Consider the following 24,555-nt stretch of genomic DNA (forward strand, 5'->3'; position numbering starts at 1 on the left):
TTAAAAAAAATTATTATTGTGAGGAAATTTTACATTTTTGGACATCAAAAAGTCCATTAATTAGCTGTGTTAAAAATAGATCATTCATGCTGTCGGTGATGACTTCAATTTTATTTCAAATAATCAATAACACATACTATGATAACAAGTTTATAATTGTATGTGCTATCCTATTATGATGAGATGTGCTTAGTGTTTTTTGTTAATTTATCAGTTTTTAGTGTTGCACAGCAAATTAATAAGGTTGCATATTTAATTGTTTTTATGATATAATTTGAATTTTTCAAGCCATGTAGTAGTAATTATTGTTTTTTTTTTATCTGTACACTAGTTGTGATTTTCAGGGAAGTTTTAGATCCTGAAAATATTCTGTATCACTAACATATAAGCAATAATTAGTAAAATCATTTTAGAAATTCATAATTTAAGAAAGTAAATTCAAAACATACTTAACAGAATGTATTTTAAATTTACTTACTTTATATAAATATTTAATATTTTTAATCGATTCTTGAATTTACAAAAAAATATTTAATTTCATTAACAAAAATTTTATATACTCTATTTAAAACTGATTTTATATACTGTTCTAGTTATATACTATGTTAGTAAATAGCCCCATTCTATCTTATAATTTGGATAAATAAATAAAATTCAGTTGTGAAGTGTTTGGTCTAAGAAACTCTTTTACTAATAAAGCAGTCTGATATTTAAACTTTAGTAATTTATTATTTTTACCACTAATGATATTTAAAATCATATATGCAAATTATACTCCTGAAAAATTACTTCTTAAATCTTTAAATAAATCTTTTGAATCTATTTTACTACTCATTACTCTGTTAAACTACTTTAAAAATGGAAATAAACAGAAAAAAATAATACAGAATAGAATAGAAAAAACTATAAAATTTTAACAGTGCAGTATTATCATTTTTTAATTTCTGTTTTAATGATCATAGTGTCTAAAGTTAATTCTTGATTTAAAATACTACATTCAAAATAATTTGCTTTAATAAATTGGAGACTTGTCACTGTGATAATTGATTACTTATTAATAAATAAAATTATAAAATTTTTCCATCCATATAATTTTATGGGTGTGGCTTATAATTGGGAAAATTTTTAATATACTATATGATAAATTATTTTAACTTGTAATAATTCATCAATTTAAAAAAAGTATCTAATAATTAAAAATTTCCATTTACTTATAAAAACTAATCTCGTCTTAAAAATTAAAAATAATTAATAATAATCATTAAATGATAAGGCCAGAATAATTATTGTGCTGGAACTTGACTAATTAATTTTGTAGAAACTACTTAACAAAAATACTTCTCAATGACTGGAATTAAATACTGAGTACAATCAACTAAACCTTTAACTTCCAGTAACAAAAATTTTAATGTCAAATTGACGAATATTTTTCACCTTAACCAAGATCTGCATCAGGTCATCAACAATATTGGAATGTGCAGAACACTTTTCAAAAATATTTTTTTAAATAATTAGAACAAAAACATAATGATGTAAAACTACAAAAAATTATAAATGTAAATAATCAGTGGTAATTTTAAGAAGTGTAAAATTATAACAGATATAAAAGTAAGACATTTAAAATATTAAAAAAAATAATAGCTTGTTGATAATTCCCAGTTTTTCATAAAAGCCTTGCCACACATATGAGATACTTAATTTAGTTTTCTGTAAAATTATATGCTTGTTACTATATACACATTAATGTTGTATTGATGTTCTGATGCTTACCTAGCAAATAAATGTTTAATAATTATATATACAAAACTGATTACAATTATAATTATTTAGTTGAATTTTGTTAAATGTAACACTTAACTACAGGATTTACTTTAAAAATTTTTAAAGATATCAAATATCTTCATATACTGTGTTTATTTTGGATTAAATTTTTAAATAAATGGATATCAATTAAGTAAACATACAATGCTCATTTTTGTTGAATTAGCAAATAATTTGAAATCTAAAATTATTGAATTGAAAAAAATTTGTCTATTTTTCTATGTAAGTACAGTATCTAATTTTTTGGTCTGTTAATTGAAATTTTTAAAATATAAGTATTTGCTGATTAGGTTTTTTTAGTTATATGAATTTATATGGGATAATTCTTACTAAATTTTTATTTTCTATGGAATTGTAAAATTTTTATAGTGCTGTCAAATAATTTCCATTCTGTTTGATGTGTACTAATGTAGAATTACAAAGTATTGAATGTTTATATATAAAAAGTTCATTATATAATCAATTAGAATGTGTTTTTTTAAGCAGTTTCTTATCAAAGATGATATAGAACTAGATAAAGGTTTTTAAGAAATAAAACAGAATGTAAAAAGAAATTAGAAAGGATAAGATGATGATTATCAATTTATATAATTAGTATAATTACTAAAATTTTTTATATGACTTTACATTTTATACTTTTTTGTTTTTGAGGAAGATAAGAAAAATATTGTTTTAATTACTTGTTTGCATGTGCAAAGTTAGTTTTTTAATTGTGCATGCATTATCTGTACATCCAGGATGTGTAGACATATCACTGACTATTCAGAATAGAGATAAGAACAATATATTTTATTTCATTACATTTTATGTTTAACTCTTGTTTTATTCTATGCTATATTCTAAATGTATAAACTAAATAAAGATTTTTATTTTATTATAGCTATTTTTTTAGCTTATTGAGAGCTTATGATAACAGGAAATGACTTTTTATGATAATTTTGTATTTAGCAATTTTGCATGTGGAATCCTTGCAAATATGAAGGATTGAGTGTTTTGCAAGAAATTGATAAAATTGTGCAAAGCATTAGCAATGAATATTGTAATACTTCTTTTAAAAATGAAAGAAAGTAAGTCAAGTATGTAAAATCTAGGATAAATAAATTTCTAAAAATACTGTTATCATAAAATATTATAACAAATGAAGTATTTCAGTTAAATACAGTATGAAATATTTTACGAAAGCTAAATATCATTATGACATGGCACAAAAGAAAACTTGATTTAATTGTTGCTATTCAAAGGAATTTAATCTGCTGAAAATTATTTTTAAAAAATACCAATTGAATTTTATAGATTCACATATGTTACTTTATTATTTTGAATCCAAAATAGGTTTATTGTATGGAAAAACTCTATTCTCACTGTCACTTCCCCCCCCAAATTCTGGAAGATCATCTTAGTTTGAGGTTTATGGATGTTTATATAGATGTTTTTTCTTTTAACTTCTGGAACTAAGGCATTGTTTTACAGAGCAGTTCTTTAATTTAATTTTTTATATTTATATTATTTTACTTTTCTGGCTATCATGTATGCATAGCAAGGGACAGTATTGGAATCATGTCAAATTTGCAATCTCCGTGTTTTGAGACCACCAGAACATAAAAAAAAAGTTCCTTTGAGCAGTGTGTATGTTAGTGTCTATTTCATTTAATATCTCAAGATGAGTTAATGAAGAAGAAACAAAATTTGGCATGGTAGCTTGTGTATAAGGAGCATTGATCCTGCTAAATTTTGGTGGTTAAAGGTTGAGAGGGAGGTCATGTGTCAGACTTAATGAAGATAATGTTTGTTATTAGCATTTACAAATTTTTATGAAATTCATCAATATCCTCAAAAGCCTTTTTGCCATTTTATAATGACTAAAAAAAGTTTTTTATAACAAAATCTCATAACAGATGGTGCCATACTCAATTTTATTTATTATATTTAAAAATATAATATAAAGCAGGAGTCGCGAAAGTGGTCGATATAACATTATTGGGGTCAATAGAAAAATTGAAACTAAAAATCACAAATATAACTATACATATTATTATGATTTTGAATATTGTTTCAATGAATTTAATAGTACAGTTACCTGTCAACGTGTAAAATGGCTATGGATCAAGTCACTCAGGACAAACAGAAATTGCAGAGTTTGTGCTCTGGTTCTTACATGTCAAGCATCTACAGCATTCATTCGTAAGCTTGTGTCTGATTTGCAGTACACTGACATTATTAGCACCTCTACAACCATTTTTAAGCTGCTGATCGTTTAATTTTAGTAGTTCACATATATACAATAAATGTAAAAAATGTAAAATTAAAAGAAATGTATTAAAATAGTAAAAGTTTTTTTTTCTTGTAACAAATTTTTTGGTGGGGATCAATGTGAGGTTTCAAAAAGTTGTAGGGGGTCAACGATCAAAAAAGTTTGGTGACCCCTACTATAAAGGTTTTTTTAACAGCCAGGAAAGTTGTGCAATTCATTGCTGGATGTTTTGTTATATGGATGGGCATTAGAATGATGTCATTTAATAACTATTGTAATTTTTCATATATAATTTTTTGTATAGAGATTTTATATTGGTTAATAATTTCTTACCTTCCTCCTCTTCTTCTTTTCATTGTGTTTTATTCATTGATTTAACATTGTGCGAGTAACCATTTAAATTCATTTTGTATATTATTTTAATTCAGATTGCCTGTTACTATTTCATTATGAACACATTTTGTTTTATAGATAGCAAAACCTAGAAGAACTAATTACCTTCTATACATGCAAAGTTTTTCAAATTTACTATATTCACAGTTGCTTCCATTTCTTTGTGTTAACATCTAGAAATGGTAATGTGTGGTTTTACACTAATTCACTTTCAAATTTTAAACCACTATTGAGCCTCTGTACAATTCTCATGATCTATCTAAAACAAATATAAATATCATATGAATTTATTGTTTATATATTGGATACATTTATTATTGTTTTAATGCTCTTATTTGAATCATCTATTGCTATCATTGTTAACTCAGCTTTTTTGGATGAATTATCATTAGCATGCTTATACATGATATTTGAGTGTAAAATTTATCAGATTAAATTAATTACTACAATATGTAAACTTTACTAGATTTAAAACCCATTCTTTGATTTTGAGATTTTTCAGATATTTTTTTCTAAATTTCAACAAATAGGCTAAATGTTAGCATCTAAACTAGCGAATAAATCTAATAACAAATCTATACTAGTAAAATCTAATTAACAGTAACTAGCTAATCTGTAATTACTATTAATTTTAACTTCTTTTAACCTGGAGATCAGTCTATCAGTATTTTTAACAGAACATATTGAATTATCATAAGCCAATAATTTATTCTTTAGAACTATTTCTATATTGTATAATATAGAGAGAACTTATAATAAACTATTTTTATCTAATAAACTATTTCTATCTTATCTAGGTTTGTGTTTTTAAGTGAACGTTCAGCTTTGTGGTTTTAATGTTGTTAAGATCTAAAATGAAGTACAGTGGAACCTCAGTATACGACCTTAATCCATTCCTGGTGTTTGGACTTATACCGAATAGGACGTATACCAAACCAATCTTTCCCATAAGAAGTAATGTAAAAATGATTAATCTGTTCTCATGTAAAAAAAATGGCTGGCTTTAAACACCTCGCTTTCCTGTCTAGTTCCTGCTTGATTTTTCATGAGATCAGCATGTATCTTTTTAGCTTTCTCGCAAATAATTGCTTCTGATACGATGTCGCCAGCACACTGTTTTTTCAGTTATCCAAAGCAAAAGCAATTTCTCAACATGATCTAATGTCTTCGATCTCTGTTTAGAAATTGATTTAACCCCTTTCGCAACGTTAGCAGATTTAATAATGTCTTTATTTTTCACGATTGTCAATATCGTTGTTCTCGGAATACAGTATGCAACAGTTAAATCTCGAACACACATGCCACCTTCACGTTTCTCAAGAATCTCTTTTTTCAGTTCCATTGTGATTTTAGTCATTTTTTTATTTTTCTGTTGCCTTTTTGCAATTTATGATTAATAAAAATAATAACATTTTACTTACAAATTAAAATTAAAATAAAAAGAAATTTTAACAAAGTTATAAACCTTGGCACTGCGAACGTCTAGTCTGGTCTAATACACCGATAGTGCTACTTGTTCATAGATGGTGCGTATAATTGAATTAAGTCATATACCGAACAAAATTTGTTTCGTCCAAACAGGACATATTCCGAATTGGACGTATTCTAAAACAGACGTATACCGAGGTACCACTGTATTTTGATTTTGAAATCAGTTTCAACCTTCCATCTTAATTAGAAGTGGATGAGATATGGATTGAAGTTTTGAGGAAATGATAAAAACAAGATAAATAAAAGTATTTAAAAAGATGAGATTAAACTATATATTACTCATTTGAATAATATTAGCATATATTAGTTTAGTACTTAGTATGCTGGTAGTAATGAAGTATGTTTGTATTCAGCAAGCTTACCCTACAACTTTGTAAGTAAAAAATGCATGAGACCCATTGTGAGCATATGAAGCTCATTTCAGTCCACGACCAGAAAAGGTTGCTCATCACTGATGTAAACAGTTAATGCAAATAACTGTTCCAATTAGTGTTTCTCCCCTTTATCTCCAGGCAAAATTATATTCTAAATTATCAATGTATTCTGGTTTGTTACTTTCAGATATCTGAATTATTTTTAATTATTAAATTTAATGGGATGCTAGCTTAACCTATGTCTAGTTTACTTATATTATGCAATGTTTGATTTAAAAATTACAGAATTACTGTGTAGAAACTCTGGCAATATATGGATTATAATGATAAATTATAATTTTGATAGCATTTTCAGGTGATAGTTTTGTTTTTTCAAAGAATTCTAATTAAAAGATCTGAAATTCTTTTACAGATGAGAAAAGTTTTATTGTACTGACAAAATATATTAAAATGTAAATTTTAGCTGATGATCAAATTTTATTCATAGTTCAGGCATGAATGAGTCAAACAAAACTAATAAAGTATGAAACAAAATTTCGACTTACAATTTTATTCAAAATTAACAAGATAAATTTTATTACAGTAAGTCCAATGAATGAATGTAAATTAATTCTGAATTCATTGATATGATTCATATCCACAAATTTTTATTATAGGTAATCCGTATTATTTTTATTGTTCAAAAACTATTTTCTGTATATAATCATAATTTTATAAATCTTTTAAATACTTAAGAAATAAAATTTACTATACTAAATATTAGATGAATTTAAAATGCTTAATTTCTATATTTGTAAATTAATAAGGAATATGATGATATAACATTTTGAGCAGATGTTTTTTTGATTACAAGTGTGGAACAACAGCTGCTCCAGTTAATAAGTCATGATATATGGAATTAGAGTATTTTTGTTTATATACTTAATTTCTGAATAGCTGTTTTGATTTATTTATTAACACAGTAAATATTTTTAAGAAAAAAAAATATATAATAATTATTTCTCAGAGAAATATAATTCTTTAAAACTATTTTCTTTACATTTTATTTAAAAAAGAACAATATTTTTTACAATGACATTGAAAGTTAAGTCTCATGAAATTATTAAATTTCATGTAAAATATATGAATGAAACTTATCACTGTATTCATACATGCATTTCATTAGTAGTTATGTTTCAAACTTGTTGACACACCAACATGTTTAATTATATACATAATGCTTGGATCTGTTATTAGTATTTTACCAAATGGTGACCTTTTATTGTGCATTTTGTAGATGTGAATGTATCAATTTCATAAATATTTGTAAAAAACTGATGAGGTACTTCAATTCAAAATGGATACTTTTTTGGGAAAATAAATTTATTTTCTAAGGCTGTTCTTGTGTCCAGTGATGGTGTAATAGTCTAAGAAAAAGTTGCCGACATTAGTACAGTCGACCCCCCTNAGAATCATTTGTTATAATTGTTATTTTTTATATTTTTCTGAAATTATTCATTATAAAGACATTTCTGCCCACTAATATCATGATATTTCTCTACATCATGGTTTCAAGGTTTAAAGTTATAAATAGCCAATGCTCTACAGACAAAAATAATTATAACTAAAAGATTCAAACATTTTAATTTAAGTTAATCCAAAAATCTGTTTAACATCAAATTATTTTTGGTATAAATCTGTGGTGAAAATTAGAATCTGAATTTTAATTTTTAAAGAACTTTACATAATTACATTTATGTAATTACGTAAAGTTATAAACTACAGTCATTTCTTGTTTATACAATTCTAGTTGTATGTTTTTTGCAATTATTATATTATATTAAATATTTTTTGGACTATATTTTCCCCATTATAAAACACTTCAGTTATGTGTTTTTTATTTATGCAATTTCATACTTATGCGCTGTATTTTTCAGTACTATATGATTTTTTTTTCTTCACTTATGCATTATTTACTTTGAAACAGAATAATTTAATGTAATTATTAAAAATATTATATAACAAATTATATATTCACTTAAGCTTAGACCACACTGACAGCAAATTGCCAACAGATGCAAAATGCAAACTGAATATGTAACGGGACACCATTTTTAATGAATTTACTTGTTTAGCAAAATTCCTCCACCACTTCAAAACATTGAAAATTTTCCTTTCTGCTTTTTGTAGTGCAAACTAATTACCTGAGCAAATAAAAATCACTTTCTAGTTTTTAATTCATGTTTACTATTGGGTTGACCAATAAGTTTGTGTGTGTGTGTGTGTGTTTTTTTTTTTTTAGATGAAAATAAAAGATAATTTTTTTTATAGAAAATAAACATTTTAGTCAATAATATAGTCACTATTTTTTATCAAGTACCTTTTGTCATCTTTCACTGAGTTTCATAACACTATGTTTCTGGTTTTTTTTAATGAAAAACTGTTTCAGGTTCCATTTTACAATGTCATTGGAAATGAAATGCTGTTTGTTTAAAGAATTTTGAAGGGCATAAAACAATTGGAAGGGACAAGGCCAGGTGAATACGGAGAATGAGGTATGTCATTGCAGCCAAGCTCCAACAATTTTTGCTGGGTTTGCAATGATGCATGTGGCTGGGCATTATCATGGTTGAAGACCAACACCCTTGCGACTTATCAATTTTGGACACTTCTCCTGAATCACTGCGTTTAATTCGTCCAGCTGGTTACAGTATATGTCAGAGTTGATTGTTTCATTTTTTGGAAGCAGTTCATAGAACTACTTCCAAAAAATGTTATATTTTATATACTGTATATACTGTAAAACACCTTTCTAATCCCACCAAATTCAGAGCATGACTTTGCTTAGATGAAGTCCAGCTTTTGAAATGGTTGGTGGTAGTTTACCATGCTTCCCAACAATCTTTTGCAATTGATGTTGATATAAACAATCCACTTTTTATCCTCCATTACCATTTGCTTCAGAAATGGATCACTTTCCTCACTTTTTGAGCGAATCACAGATGGGAATGCAAGTGGTGCAATTGGCTTCACTAAGTTTGTGTGAAACCCAAACATCAAGTTTACTATATGTATCTAAGTTGACACAGATGATTTTCCATGCTCAGTTTTGATATTTGAAGAATATCTGCGGTTTCCTGTTTTGTATGGCATGGACAAATTCTTAATTATCGACTAATTCTTTTATTTGATTGTTGTTGATCTCAACTGGCCAACCTGATTATGGTGCATCTTGAACAGAAAAATCTCTAGAACAAGATCTTGCAAACCACTTTTGGCACACATGTTCTTTCACAGCATTTTTACTGTACTCCTCACATATTTTTTTACAGGTTTGCACCATCAGCAAATAATAATATATGCAACGATAGAAATTTACATCTTGCCAAATAATTTAATTTTTTAGTTTTTTGCTTATATTATTTATTAAAGGCATTTAATATTTTTATTCATAATTATTTGTGTAATTCGTTGAAACTATATTAAAAGCTTTACATAAATATAATATATTTTAATTCAAAGACAGTTACCTCAAAGAAAAACAGCATTATTCCAAACTTCAAACCTGTTATAAATGTTTGATATAGAATCTGCTTAATCTGACACAGACCACTGTAGGTAGCTGAAAATATTTCTTTTTAATCAGTGAATGCTGGAAAGTGAGAAGAACGTGTGAATTTTAGTATTTAGAAGATAGTTTCAACTTTAGAATTAACAAGTTGAACTGTATAGAATAGAAGAAACTTGTCCACCCTGTTCCAGAGTGCTGCAAAGCTGTTACATTTGAGGTGGTCCTACAAAGTAGTTGAATAAATTTAAATGAGAAATAACTGTTCATGTTATGCTTTTCAGCCCTACTTATGCTGTGAATCTTTTTTACTTCCATAACTGAATGGAACGTGTTAAAACAATGCCCATTAACATTATTGGTGAGGTTGTGGTGTGAAATAACACTTAAATTCAATATTACATTATATGTAATACTGTAAATTGCATTGTTTTGGTTTATTGGGCTGCAATTTTAAAAATTGTAGACCTATAAATTTCCACTGTTATGCCTGTCTGTCTGTCTCTTTCTTTCCTTAATCTCAAAAACGGACTTAGATAGATGAAAGCCAATATATGAAAAGACCAATAGATGAAAGACCAGATATGGAAAGATTAGGGACAGGAGGCTCCAATTAACTGTTTATGAAGTTCCAAGCCAGAAGTCACATTATTTCAGTTCAAAAAATTTTTCCCTGAAAGGAGTTAGATGACTGGAATGACTGTATTGCTAACAGGAAAAGTATGATGTACAGAGGCTTGTTCTTGGTTTCTTCTCTGTACTACATATGCTGTTGTTATCATAAATTGCAGTCATGTCTTAAATATGCTGTTTTGCAAATCTATTTAATGCTATTTGGTATATATCATAAGTGATGCGATTTCCATGGTGTTAATGTAATTTATGAACTTTTCTTATTACAAAGTAAATAAACTGAAAGCTCTTCACTATGTATTTAGGTTATTAATGATCTATCCTTGAGCTCTTATTAATCATCATCATATTTTTCCATGTTCTGTTTTGATGCACTTGTATCTAAATTCCTTTGAAATAATTTTTCTGATTGTTACTTTTTTACTTCACAATGTAGCTGTAAATTAAAACTTTGGTTTGTAATATTGTATGAATTGTGCTTAAATTTATAAAATTATATATATATATATATATATTGTCAGCCTAGCTCACAAACCCCATATCTCCATATTTAGTATTTGAGATTATTGTACTAGTCCGCATAATCAAAATAATGTCACAAATCTTATGTATGGTCACAAACCTCATGTTTCTGGTACATTTGATTTTAGAGGAAAAATTCATTGCCACAAATGTGGTACCTCTTTCAAAAAATCAATTTCTGATGTCTCATGTAAAGTAGATATAAATATATCAACATCCCAATAACCCAATGTATTAATAATCTCCAGGCTATTCTGAATTTAAACTTATAGTTTCTACTTTAGTTTAGAGATGGTGCCTAATGTCTACCTCTGGCTCTTATCATGTAATTTCTAAATATAATATTTGTATGATAATTTCTGCCAGGTTATTTTGGCTGTTGGTTGGTTAAAGTAGATATTTTAGAAATAAGAGATTTGTGAGCTTGGCTAATAATGTAAGATATAAAATATATTTCTATTAAATAATTTATAATTTAAAAATTTTTATTTTAGTATGTAGACAATGAAGAGGTGGTACTATGGATGAATACAGTTGGACCATATCACAACAGACAAGAAACATACGCATATTTTTCTTTACCATTTTGTCCTGGACCTAAGAAAAGTATTAGTCACTATCATGAAACACTTGGTGAGGCATTACTAGGAGTAGAATTGGAATTTAGTGGACTTGATATTCATTTTAAAGGTAAAAGTATTTCAAAATATAAATTTCTGTGTGTGAAATTGAGTCTTTAAAGTTTTAATTTAATTTTAAGACACTAAATAAATGATATTTATGACAACAAATTATTTTTGATATTACAATAAATTAATATTTTTCATCACACACAAAAACCTTCAAACTCCAGTAATACGTGTTTACAAAACAGCGAACATTTTCAACCTGATCAGGGTCTTCCTCAGGCTACAGTTATGAGGAATTTAAATAAGTGAGGAAGACCCTGATAAGGTCGAAAATGTTTGCTGTTTTGTAAACATGTATTACTGGAGTTTCAGAAGGTTTTTATGTGTGATGAATTATATTTCTCCTAGTATTTGCTAAGTATTTCCAGTATTCATTTGTTAAATTAATATTTATAAAATAACTACGAAATTACCAACAAACTATGGTTTATTGGTAATTTTGTAGTTATTTTATTAATTCTTACACCAGTAGTGTTGGTATGATGGATGATTATTATTTATATTTATTATAATTGTAATGGATTTCTAATACAAGTTATCTGATATCATATGCTAAATTAAAAATTACTTTTATATGAGCTTGTAAAGTTGGAAAATTTGGAATTTGTTTTATATTTATGCAATTTATGCATACTTAAACCACTTCTGGTTTCTATATATAAAATGAGAATGACAAATATTTACACGAGTCTTGTATATTCACACAATGTTAAAACAAAAGATTTTTTTAAAGCTTTAAGATAAATCTGGATTTAAAAATAAAAGTTTATTTTTGATATATTTATATGGCTTAAAATAATACATTTAACCTTGAGAATATATGGATAGTTTTCAGCTAATTTAATTTTTAAATAAAACAATTCTGTTTTTAGCATTTAGTAGTGTGATTTTGTATATAATTCAGTCAGCTTGAAATTGTTTAATGTCTTTTTAATTTTCTTCATGTTTGATTAAACTTTAAGACTTGACTTCACTTGATTTTATAGTATAACCACAGCCACTTCAAGTAAAAGGGCCAAATAGTTCTGGATTTCTTGGAACTAAGTATTTCTTTAAATCATATCACACATTGCTGAAGTCCAGCAATGTTGATTGTGATTTGTGGAAATAAATAATTTTTTTTAATGAAAATTACAGGAAAGATTTGTTTACTAATATTTAAAAGAACTAATATAATGGAATATACACCAAAAGCTTTAATTCCTAATTTGTTTCATTAATTAAAAGAAAATATAACAGTCAATAACATGTTTCAGTAGTTTTTAATAATATATGACATGTCCAGAAATTAAGTCGTTATTGCACATCCTGACCGCAGGTGCTGGTGGTCAGCTATCATCATCTGATCGTTATCATAGAGATCAAATGAAGAATGATTTAGCATATCAGATTTTCGTGCAGAATTCCTCCAAATTTCTCATTTACATCTATATGAAATTATTCATGAAGATCTGTGATATGTTTAGGCAAACATTTCACAGATTGAATACAAGAAACCACAGATTGTAACAACAATCACATTCTTGGACCAGTATGTCAAAAATGGTTGCCTGTTAGGTCATATTTTGACAGGCAATGAAATTTGGATTTCATACACAACACCAGACACTAAGCAGTAGTCAGTGGATTGGAGGAATACTGGCTTACCAAAGACAAAATGAAACAGGCACTTTATACAAAAAAAATTCATGTGCATCATTTTTTTGGGACTAGAAGGGGGTTTTGCATATTGAGTTCCTGCATTGTGGAGAAAACAGTAAACAATGAAAGTTATTGTGATGATATGAAAAATTCATCAGGAGTTGCTCTGAAAAATTTTAAAAATATTTTGTCACCATTTCACCAGTTTTAAATTCTTTTTTGTACGTCAAATTATTTATTGCCACTAGTTTTACTTACTAATTAATGTGGGTGCTTGGAAACCTTATCAGTTTGACATCTGGAAAGCAAAAGTAACATGATAAACTCTCTCTTACAAGGAGAGGTCAAACATTGGGTCTTTGATTCAAATGAAACTTGGTTAGAATGTAGTCTTAAACACAAACCAGCTTCTTGTCCAAATAATAGGACCCACATTTCAAGCATTTCCAAAAAATGGGCATCTGAAAATTTAGTGTTTAGCATATTACTCTCTGGAAGTTTCATATTCAAACATGGCAATAGCTGAGTGAATAAGGTACTAGGCACTGGAGCTAAACAATGTAGATTTGAATGTTTGAAATTTTAGTTTAGATTTTTAAAAGTAACATTATTATTTTACTGCATTATTATTACTATTATTATTCCTCACATTTAAAGCTTATAAAACAAGAGATTAAAAATTCTGATATAATTTCCTGTTTATGGAAAGCAATTCTCTTACATTGTTAAATAAAATTTTATTCATATTTATTTTCAGATATGATGGTATTGTGACATTTGAAGTGTAACAAACATGAGCACATGAGAAAATTGTCCATAATATTAACAATAAAAAAATAAAATGCTGTGACTATACTTTATTTTCATATTACTTGTCTTTTTCATTCATGTGCAGTTATATCTGAAGCTTATTCACTTGTGAAGATGAAATATGTAAAATACATGAAAATTAATGTGAAGAAATAAGCATTTTACTTAATGATGTAAAAGAGTTAAATCTGCAGAGGCTTGTTTTGTCTAAACAGGAAATGACATTTTAGTTTTTAATCTCTTGTTTTATAGGCTTAAAACATGGGTAATAATAATAATAATGCTAATGATATGGTAAAATAATAATATTACACATTAAAAAAAAACACTAAAAAGGTTAGAATCTAAATTGTTTAGCTCCAGTATTTAGTGTCTTGTTCACTCAGCTATCACCACCATGAAATTTCCAGACTTATAAGCTAAACACTAAATTTTCAAAGGCCCAATTTTTGGAAACTTGAGAAGTAGGTACTATTATTTGGATGACAAGTTGTTTGTGTTTAGGGCTAAGTGCTCACCAAGTTTCATTCAAATTGGAGACCCGAATGTCTGGCCCTTCCCTTTGTTAGCAATAGGAATCATTTTTGAATAATTGTTCAATGAATAATTTCAAATAACACATTTCATCACAATGTTTAAAACAGCATTTCACAGGATCTGTCATGTCAAAAAAAAATTTTTTTTTCAGTAGACCAAAAGTGAAAAAAAGTTATCCCAAAAAATTTCCTAAAATTTCAGTTAGTCGATAAAAAATCCCAATCTGGAAACACTGGGCAGCATTGCACAAAACTGCTTTTGGTTCTGAATATCATTTCCTGCTTTTCTGTTCAAACTTGCCACGTGATGTCATTAAATTGCTAGGTGTGTGGTGCATGGGTTTCCCTATTGTATTTATGGAAGCTCAACATTTTGCTGTTTTTTCCAAAGTGTGATTTGTGATTCATTTTTACACTGAATGTGAAAACAAGTGGACTAAGGTTTTTATTGCCACTTGCTATTGCTAGTATATTTTTATTGCTACTTTAATAAAAATATCGTCAGGTGACGATTTTGGTTCTATGCAGTGTGATCCCTGAATTATGGCAGACTAAAACAAGATATGGTACTGCGTTTTGGAGTGTTTTTGCTTCAGAATAATGCTTACAACACACATGAATATGGAAAAATTCAAATAGGAAATCTATGTAGTAAACAAGTATTCAAATATTTCTGAATACTTGTATGTTTCCAACCTTTTTATTTCACCTGTTTTTTGTATTTGAAGACATTTTTGAGAGGACAACAATTGAACAGCAATGAAGAGCTGTAGATAACTGTGCAAGGTAGGATCTGTAAGTTGGCATGAGACTTTTTTGATGAAGTTTTGTAAAAACTTATTTGTTGCTACAACAAATTTCTGAACTCAAAGGTAAATGTGTTGAAAAATAGCTGTAACTACGTATTTTCCTAAGACAATAAATGCAAGTTAAAGTAAGTTTGTTCCTTTTTAGCAAATCAGGACTTAAATTCTGTGACATGCATTATATTTATGATATAATACTTGCAATATAACGTTATAAGTATTTATTTTCAGAATAATAATGAAAATATAGTATTAAAATATTTTTAGGATGTTGACAAAATGTGTTATAACTAACAAAAGACTCTGTTTCATATCATTAATAAGACACCAATACTAATAAATTTTAAATTCAATTTATTATTTGATAAAATGTTCTCTAATGATGAGACATTAATAATCTTTGTAATAATAATGATAAACGAATGTAAAAATATATAACTAGCACTATTCAAATAACAAAAAATGAGATGAAATGTATTAGTGTTACTGTCTTATTGATGATTTTATCTTGTTTTCAAAATATTAATTTTTTCTTGATAATTTAAAACAAATTAATTTTAATGTGTTATTTCAATCCTATTTATGGAATTGTTTTTTATTATTTTTATAGCAAATATGGCAAAAAATCTGTATTGTGAAGTTGATTTAAATGAAGAAATGTTACAAGCTTTTATATATGCAGTAAAAAATCATTATTGGTATCAAATGTATATTGATGATCTTCCAGTTTGGGGTAACTATATAAAATTTTATTTTTTAAATTCCTTAAATGCATATTCTTTTTAATATTAAATTAAATATTAAATTGTATCCTTGCATATCTATCTCTTTGTGCATTATTATTATTATTATTACACAATGGAATTTAATTGTATAGATATTTAGTTTTTATTGATTTTGTAGTGATGTAATTTTGGATGTTTAGCAAAACAGTTCTAATAATTTAGCCATTTAGTATTTAGACAAGTTGACAAGATGGCTTTTCATGTTAAGACAGAAAACTGTTACAATAGAAGATCTAGATTTGAATCTGACCCTTATATATTTTTGTAATTATAATGAGTAGTTAGATTGGAGGTTTCTTATTTCTCATCTTTGCTGGCTGATCCTATTACAGGTCAGACTTATCTATAAATAGCCTGTAACAAGCAAAATTATGATCAACTAAATATTTTAGTATGCTGGTACCCTCATATTACAAATCAGTATCTGCATCTTTGATAACTTTTGATTTTCTGTATTAAAAAAAATATATATTTTTCATAAATGGCTTGCATCCAGAAAATAATGGATATTTTGGAGCATAACGAAATATAAGTTAGAAAGAACATTGTAACTAATAGAAGTTGTATAATCGGTTAATATTTAATGACAACATTATCAAAAAGGATAATATTTAAAAAAAATCAAAACTAGTACAAAGTATTTAAAATAATTATTAAAATTTAATCAAACAGTGCTATTTGCTATTAATAATGATACCATTTAAATGGAATAGGAAGTCAATTTATAAGATAAAGTTTCTCTAGTGAGGAGTATGCTGCTACTAGCTTACATGTAAACCATGCTCTTAGCAAATCAGATGCATAATCTGTGAGTGAATTTTCTCTGCTGCAGTTTTTCCTTGCGTCTTGTTTTCAGTTTCATTTATTTTCTAATAAAAATAATAATTAATTTGATATCATTTGAAAGTTTTGTTACTCTACAAGTTTTTTTTACAAATTATTTATGATAAATATATTTAGCATGTAAAGAGCATATCATTCTTAGTCATTATGTACTGTACATATAATAAATTTTCGTCATAATTTCTATTGGTTAAACAATTATTTTTTACTTTTAAAATTTATTTTTACTACATATACTTCCAGAAAAATAACAATTTTTATTTTATGAAATTAAGTTTTATCTACTTATGAACTTTATACTGGTATAAAATAATATAAACATACTAGCTTGCTATGAATCTACATAATAAGGCAATGCACAATGTGTGTTAATTTTAAATTCTCTTATTTATTTAATCTTTAACTGTCTACTTGGACATAGCTTATTAGTAGGATGTTACACTGGTGTTTAATAATTGATATAAAACTGACAGTTAGATCAGAAAAATAAAACTTTTATTAAAATTCACTTGTAATAGTAATTTTTTCTGTAATAGTAATCTCTTATTTATTAATAAATTTTATTTGAATGATAAATGGCCAAATGATTCTTTAAAATATGTAGCCTAGGAGCATATACCAACATATTTGATATCACATAATGTTTGTCTGTTGGAAGCTGACATCTTATATTATTTGCAAGTAAATTGGGATTACTAAGTCTCACATGACATTTTAAAAAAACTTTAATAACAAACATTTTTGGTAATCACAAAAACTACTTAGTTACATATGACTAATGAACAGGCTTATTACACACCCAACCTATTTAATTAACTTATCCCAAAATGCATTTTTTTTTATCCTTATTGACCCTTATCAGTTGGGTGACATACAAAACAGAGTCTATGGTGACAATTTTCCAACATTACATCTATATCTATATATATATATATATATATATAAATGGACGTGTATGTCCCTATATTTCNGTTGCCTTTTTGCAATTTATGATTAATAAAAATAATAACATTTTACTTACAAATTAAAATTAAAATAAAAAGAAATTTTAACAAAGTTATAAACCTTGGCACTGCGAACGTCTAGTCTGGTCTAATACACCGATAGTGCTACTTGTTCATAGATGGTGCGTATAATTGAATTAAGTCATATACCGAACAAAATTTGTTTCGTCCAAACAGGACATATTCCGAATTGGACGTATTCTAAAACAGACGTATACCGAGGTACCACTGTATTTTGATTTTGAAATCAGTTTCAACCTTCCATCTTAATTAGAAGTGGATGAGATATGGATTGAAGTTTTGAGGAAATGATAAAAACAAGATAAATAAAAGTATTTAAAAAGATGAGATTAAACTATATATTACTCATTTGAATAATATTAGCATATATTAGTTTAGTACTTAGTATGCTGGTAGTAATGAAGTATGTTTGTATTCAGCAAGCTTACCCTACAACTTTGTAAGTAAAAAATGCATGAGACCCATTGTGAGCATATGAAGCTCATTTCAGTCCACGACCAGAAAAGGTTGCTCATCACTGATGTAAACAGTTAATGCAAATAACTGTTCCAATTAGTGTTTCTCCCCTTTATCTCCAGGCAAAATTATATTCTAAATTATCAATGTATTCTGGTTTGTTACTTTCAGATATCTGAATTATTTTTAATTATTAAATTTAATGGGATGCTAGCTTAACCTATGTCTAGTTTACTTATATTATGCAATGTTTGATTTAAAAATTACAGAATTATTGTGTAGAAACTCTGGCAATATATGGATTATAATGATAAATTATAATTTTGATAGCATTTTCAGGTGATAGTTTTGTTTTTTTCAAAGAATTCTAATTAAAAGATCTGAAATTCTTTTACAGATGAGAAAAGTTTTATTGTACTGACAAAATATATTAAACTGTAAATTTTAGCTGATGATCAAATTTTATTCATAGTTCAGGCATGAATGAGTCAAACAAAACTAATAAAGTATGAAACAAAATTTTGACTTACAATTTTATTCAAAATTAACAAGATAAATTTTATTACAGTAAGTCCAATGAATGAATGTAAATTAATTCTGAATTCATTGATATGATTCATATCCACAAATTTTTATTATAGGTAATCCGTATTATTTTTATTGTTCAAAAACTATTTTCTGTATATAATCATAATTTTATAAATCTTTTAAATACTTAAGAAATAAAATTTACTATACTAAATATTAGATGAATTTAAAATGCTTAATTTCTATATTTGTAAATTAATAAGGAATATGATGATATAACATTTTGAGCAGATGTTTTTTTGATTACAAGTGTGGAACAACAGCTGCTCCAGTTAATAAGTCATGATATATGGAATTAGAGTATTTTTGTTTATATACTTAATTTCTGAATAGCTGTTTTGATTTATTTATTAACACAGTAAATATTTTTAAGAAAAAAAAATATTTTTTTTATCTGTACACTAGTGTGTGATTTTCAGGGAAATTTTAGATCCTGAAAATATTCTGTATCACTAACATATAAGCAATAATTAGTAAAATCATTTTAGAAATTCATAATTTAAGAAAGTAAATTCAAAACATACTTAACAGAATGTATTTTAAATTTACTTACTTTATATAAATATTTAATATTTTTAATCGATTCTTGAATTTACAAAAAAATATTTAATTTCATTAACAAAAATTTTATATACTCTATTTAAAACTGATTTTATATACTGTTCTAGTTATATACTATGTTAGTAAATAGCCCCATTCTATCTTATAATTTGGATAAATAAATAAAATTCAGTTGTGAAGTGTTTGGTCTAAGAAACTCTTTTACTAATAAAGCAGTCTGATATTTAAACTTTAGTAATTTATTATTTTTACCACTAATGATATTTAAAATCATATATGCAAATTATACTCCTGAAAAATTACTTCTTAAATCTTTAAATAAATCTTTTGAATCTATTTTACTACTCATTACTCTGTTAAACTACTTTAAAAATGGAAATAAACAGAAAAAAATAATACAGAATAGAATAGAAAAAACTATAAAATTTTAACAGTGCAGTATTATCATTTTTTAATTTCTGTTTTAATGATCATAGTGTCTAAAGTTAATTCTTGATTTAAAATACTACATTCAAAATAATTTGCTTTAATAAATTGGAGACTTGTCACTGTGATAATTGATTACTTATTAATAAATAAAATTATAAAATTTTTCCATCCATATAATTTTATGGGTGTGGCTTATAATTGGGAAAATTTTTAATATACTATATGATAAATTATTTTAACTTGTAATAATTCATCAATTTAAAAAAAGTATCTAATAATTAAAAATTTCCATTTACTTATAAAAACTAATCTCGTCTTAAAAATTAAAAATAATTAATAATAATCATTAAATGATAAGGCCAGAATAATTATTGTGCTGGAACTTGACTAATTAATTTTGTAGAAACTACTTAACAAAAATACTTCTCAATGACTGGAATTAAATACTGAGTACAATCAACTAAACCTTTAACTTCCAGTAACAAAAATTTTAATGTCAAATTGACGAATATTTTTCACCTTAACCAAGATCTGCATCAGGTCATCAACAATATTGGAATGTGCAGAACACTTTTCAAAAATATTTTTTTAAATAATTAGAACAAAAACATAATGATGTAAAACTACAAAAAATTATAAATGTAAATAATCAGTGGTAATTTTAAGAAGTGTAAAATTATAACAGATATAAAAGTAAGACATTTAAAATATTAAAAAAAATAATAGCTTGTTGATAATTCCCAGTTTTTCATAAAAGCCTTGCCACACATATGAGATACTTAATTTAGTTTTCTGTAAAATTATATGCTTGTTACTATATACACATTAATGTTGTATTGATGTTCTGATGCTTACCTAGCAAATAAATGTTTAATAATTATATATACAAAACTGATTACAATTATAATTATTTAGTTGAATTTTGTTAAATGTAACACTTAACTACAGGATTTACTTTAAAAATTTTTAAAGATATCAAATATCTTCATATACTGTGTTTATTTTGGATTAAATTTTTAAATAAATGGATATCAATTAAGTAAACATACAATGCTCATTTTTGTTGAATTAGCAAATAATTTGAAATCTAAAATTATTGAATTGAAAAAAATTTGTCTATTTTTCTATGTAAGTACAGTATCTAATTTTTTGGTCTGTTAATTGAAATTTTTAAAATATAAGTATTTGCTGATTAGGTTTTTTTAGTTATATGAATTTATATGGGATAATTCTTACTAAATTTTTATTTTCTATGGAATTGTAAAATTTTTATAGTGCTGTCAAATAATTTCCATTCTGTTTGATGTGTACTAATGTAGAATTACAAAGTATTGAATGTTTATATATAAAAAGTTCATTATATAATCAATTAGAATGTGTTTTTTTAAGCAGTTTCTTATCAAAGATGATATAGAACTAGATAAAGGTTTTTAAGAAATAAAACAGAATGTAAAAAGAAATTAGAAAGGATAAGATGATGATTATCAATTTATATAATTAGTATAATTACTAAAATTTTTTATATGACTTTACATTTTATACTTTTTTGTTTTTGAGGAAGATAAGAAAAATATTGTTTTAATTACTTGTTTGCATGTGCAAAGTTAGTTTTTTAATTGTGCATGCATTATCTGTACATCCAGGATGTGTAGACATATCACTGACTATTCAGAATAGAGATAAGAACAATATATTTTATTTCATTACATTTTATGTTTAACTCTTGTTTTATTCTATGCTATATTCTAAATGTATAAACTAAATAAAGATTTTTATTTTATTATAGCTATTTTTTTAGCTTATTGAGAGCTTATGATAACAGGAAATGACTTTTTATGATAATTTTGTATTTAGCAATTTTGCATGTGGAATCCTTGCAAATATGAAGGATTGAGTGTTTTGCAAGAAATTGATAAAATTGTGCAAAGCATTAGCAATGAATATTGTAATACTTCTTTTAAAAATGAAAGAAAGTAAGTCAAGTATGTAAAATCTAGGATAAATAAATTTCTAAAAATACTGTTATCATAAAATATTATAACAAATGAAGTATTTCAGTTAAATACAGTATGAAATATTTTACGAAAGCTAAATATCATTATGACATGGCACAAAAGAAAACTTGATTTAATTGTTGCTATTCAAAGGAATTTAATCTGCTGAAAATTATTTTTAAAAAATACCAATTGAATTTTATAGATTCACATATGTTACTTTATTATTTTGAATCCAAAATAGGTTTATTGTATGGAAAAACTCTATTCTCACTGTCACTTCCCCCCCCAAATTCTGGAAGATCATCTTAGTTTGAGGTTTATGGATGTTTATATAGATGTTTTTTCTTTTAACTTCTGGAACTAAGGCATTGTTTTACAGAGCAGTTCTTTAATTTAATTTTTTATATTTATATTATTTTACTTTTCTGGCTATCATGTATGCATAGCAAGGGACAGTATTGGAATCATGTCAAATTTGCAATCTCCGTGTTTTGAGACCACCAGAACATAAAAAAAAAGTTCCTTTGAGCAGTGTGTATGTTAGTGTCTATTTCATTTAATATCTCAAGATGAGTTAATGAAGAAGAAACAAAATTTGGCATGGTAGCTTGTGTATAAGGAGCATTGATCCTGCTAAATTTTGGTGGTTAAAGGTTGAGAGGGAGGTCATGTGTCAGACTTAATGAAGATAATGTTTGTTATTAGCATTTACAAATTTTTATGAAATTCATCAATATCCTCAAAAGCCTTTTTGCCATTTTATAATGACTAAAAAAAGTTTTTTATAACAAAATCTCATAACAGATGGTGCCATACTCAATTTTATTTATTATATTTAAAAATATAATATAAAGCAGGAGTCGCGAAAGTGGTCGATATAACATTATTGGGGTCAATAGAAAAATTGAAACTAAAAATCACAAATATAACTATACATATTATTATGATTTTGAATATTGTTTCAATGAATTTAATAGTACAGTTANTCTATATATATATATATATATATATAAATGGACGTGTATGTCCCTATATTTCACTTTTCTGCAAAAACTACACATCGCACGTGAATGGTGTTTGTCTCCATTCGTGCATAGGGATGGTTGCGTCTCGATAGCTATAAGGGTGCGAGAGATATGAGGCTGAAAGTGGCTTTCTATTTCGAATGTTTTGTTCGAATTTGTTCGAATTTAATTCGAATATAAAATTCGAATATTGGTTCGATTATAGAATGATCGTAAATGTTCCAGAAACGTTGAAAATAGTTTGTTTGACTGGATGTAAACAGGAGACGTTCAGAAATAGAATCGGTACCAGGAAGTGTTAATATAAAGCGGCATGCAAGATTTACAGGCGGTTTTGCGGGAAATCGAACATATTTTTATGCTCATGTAAAAATTCTCTGGAAACGTCTGGAAACGGGAGACCTAATTCTTGCATTTTGTGAAAACGGGTAAGATTGGCTATAATGGAATTATTTTAATCTTCACTATCGTTACTTTTTGCCCACAAATAAAAACCCAGCGAAGCGGGTCCTTGCAGCTAGATTCTAGATAACTTAGAAAAACAGTCTTTTATATATAAAAAAAACTAATTTACGAACAAATAAAAACCTAGCGAAGCGGGTTCTTGCAGCTAGTTATACATATAATAATTATACTATTAATGTATAATTGATAAGAGTCAGTAATGCATTTTGGGATAAGTTAATTAAATAGGTTGGGTGTGTAATAAGCCTGTTTATTAGTCATATGTAACTAAGTAGTTTTTGTAATTAAATAATACAGGCAAAAACCTTTTTAATTTATTTTTGGTCATGTTCAATGATTATCCTCAAATTTTACAAACTTTGAATCAAATGATTTAAAAATGCAATGGTAGATGATCATTAAATATGACTAAAAACAGTTATCAAAGTTTTTGCTGCTTTAAAAGATTGTGTGAAACTTAGTATCTACCTGTATCTATCTAAGCAGTTATTTTTTGTATTAAATTGAGATTAATACATTTTTTTCATTTAAGAAAATTAAAGAAATAAAATGTATTTGAAAGAATTAAAGTGATTTAATGAAAGAGGTAAATTTGCATTGCTAATACAGTAGAACCTCGAAAACTCGGCCTAATGTGGACCGAAGGGTGGCCGAGTTTGTGAAAATGCCGGGTTATCGGGAATGGGGTGAAAAAAAATAAGTACGAGTGTTTCCTCAGAAAATACTGTACTGTACTTGTATGTATTGTTGTACTTGTATGTATTGAGAATATAACAGAGAATAAACTGCCCAAATACCCTTAAACAAAGGAAAAGTATGTCCTTTATGAACTTATAGAGCCTTTACTACATGAAAATGAAAATTAAT

The 24,555-nt window shown here is 26.3% G+C and overlaps 1 protein-coding gene across 1 annotated transcript in view; it reads left to right on the forward strand.

Annotated features, from left to right (window-relative positions):
- Positions 1-24,555, forward strand: part of LOC111619489 (transmembrane 9 superfamily member 3-like) — a 61,042-nt gene that overhangs the window by 4,823 nt on the left and 31,664 nt on the right. The window contains exons 2-3 of the mRNA XM_023361218.1: positions 11,527-11,722; positions 16,125-16,247. Coding sequence (XP_023216986.1) covers positions 11,527-11,722; positions 16,125-16,247 — 319 coding nt within the window. The remainder of the gene's footprint in view (positions 1-11,526; positions 11,723-16,124; positions 16,248-24,555) is intronic.

Source organism: Centruroides sculpturatus, unplaced genomic scaffold (genome assembly GCF_000671375.1).
Source record: "Centruroides sculpturatus isolate CEXI.00-Female unplaced genomic scaffold, Cexi_2.0 scaffold185, whole genome shotgun sequence".
Classification (NCBI taxonomy): Eukaryota; Metazoa; Arthropoda; class Arachnida; order Scorpiones; family Buthidae; genus Centruroides; species Centruroides sculpturatus.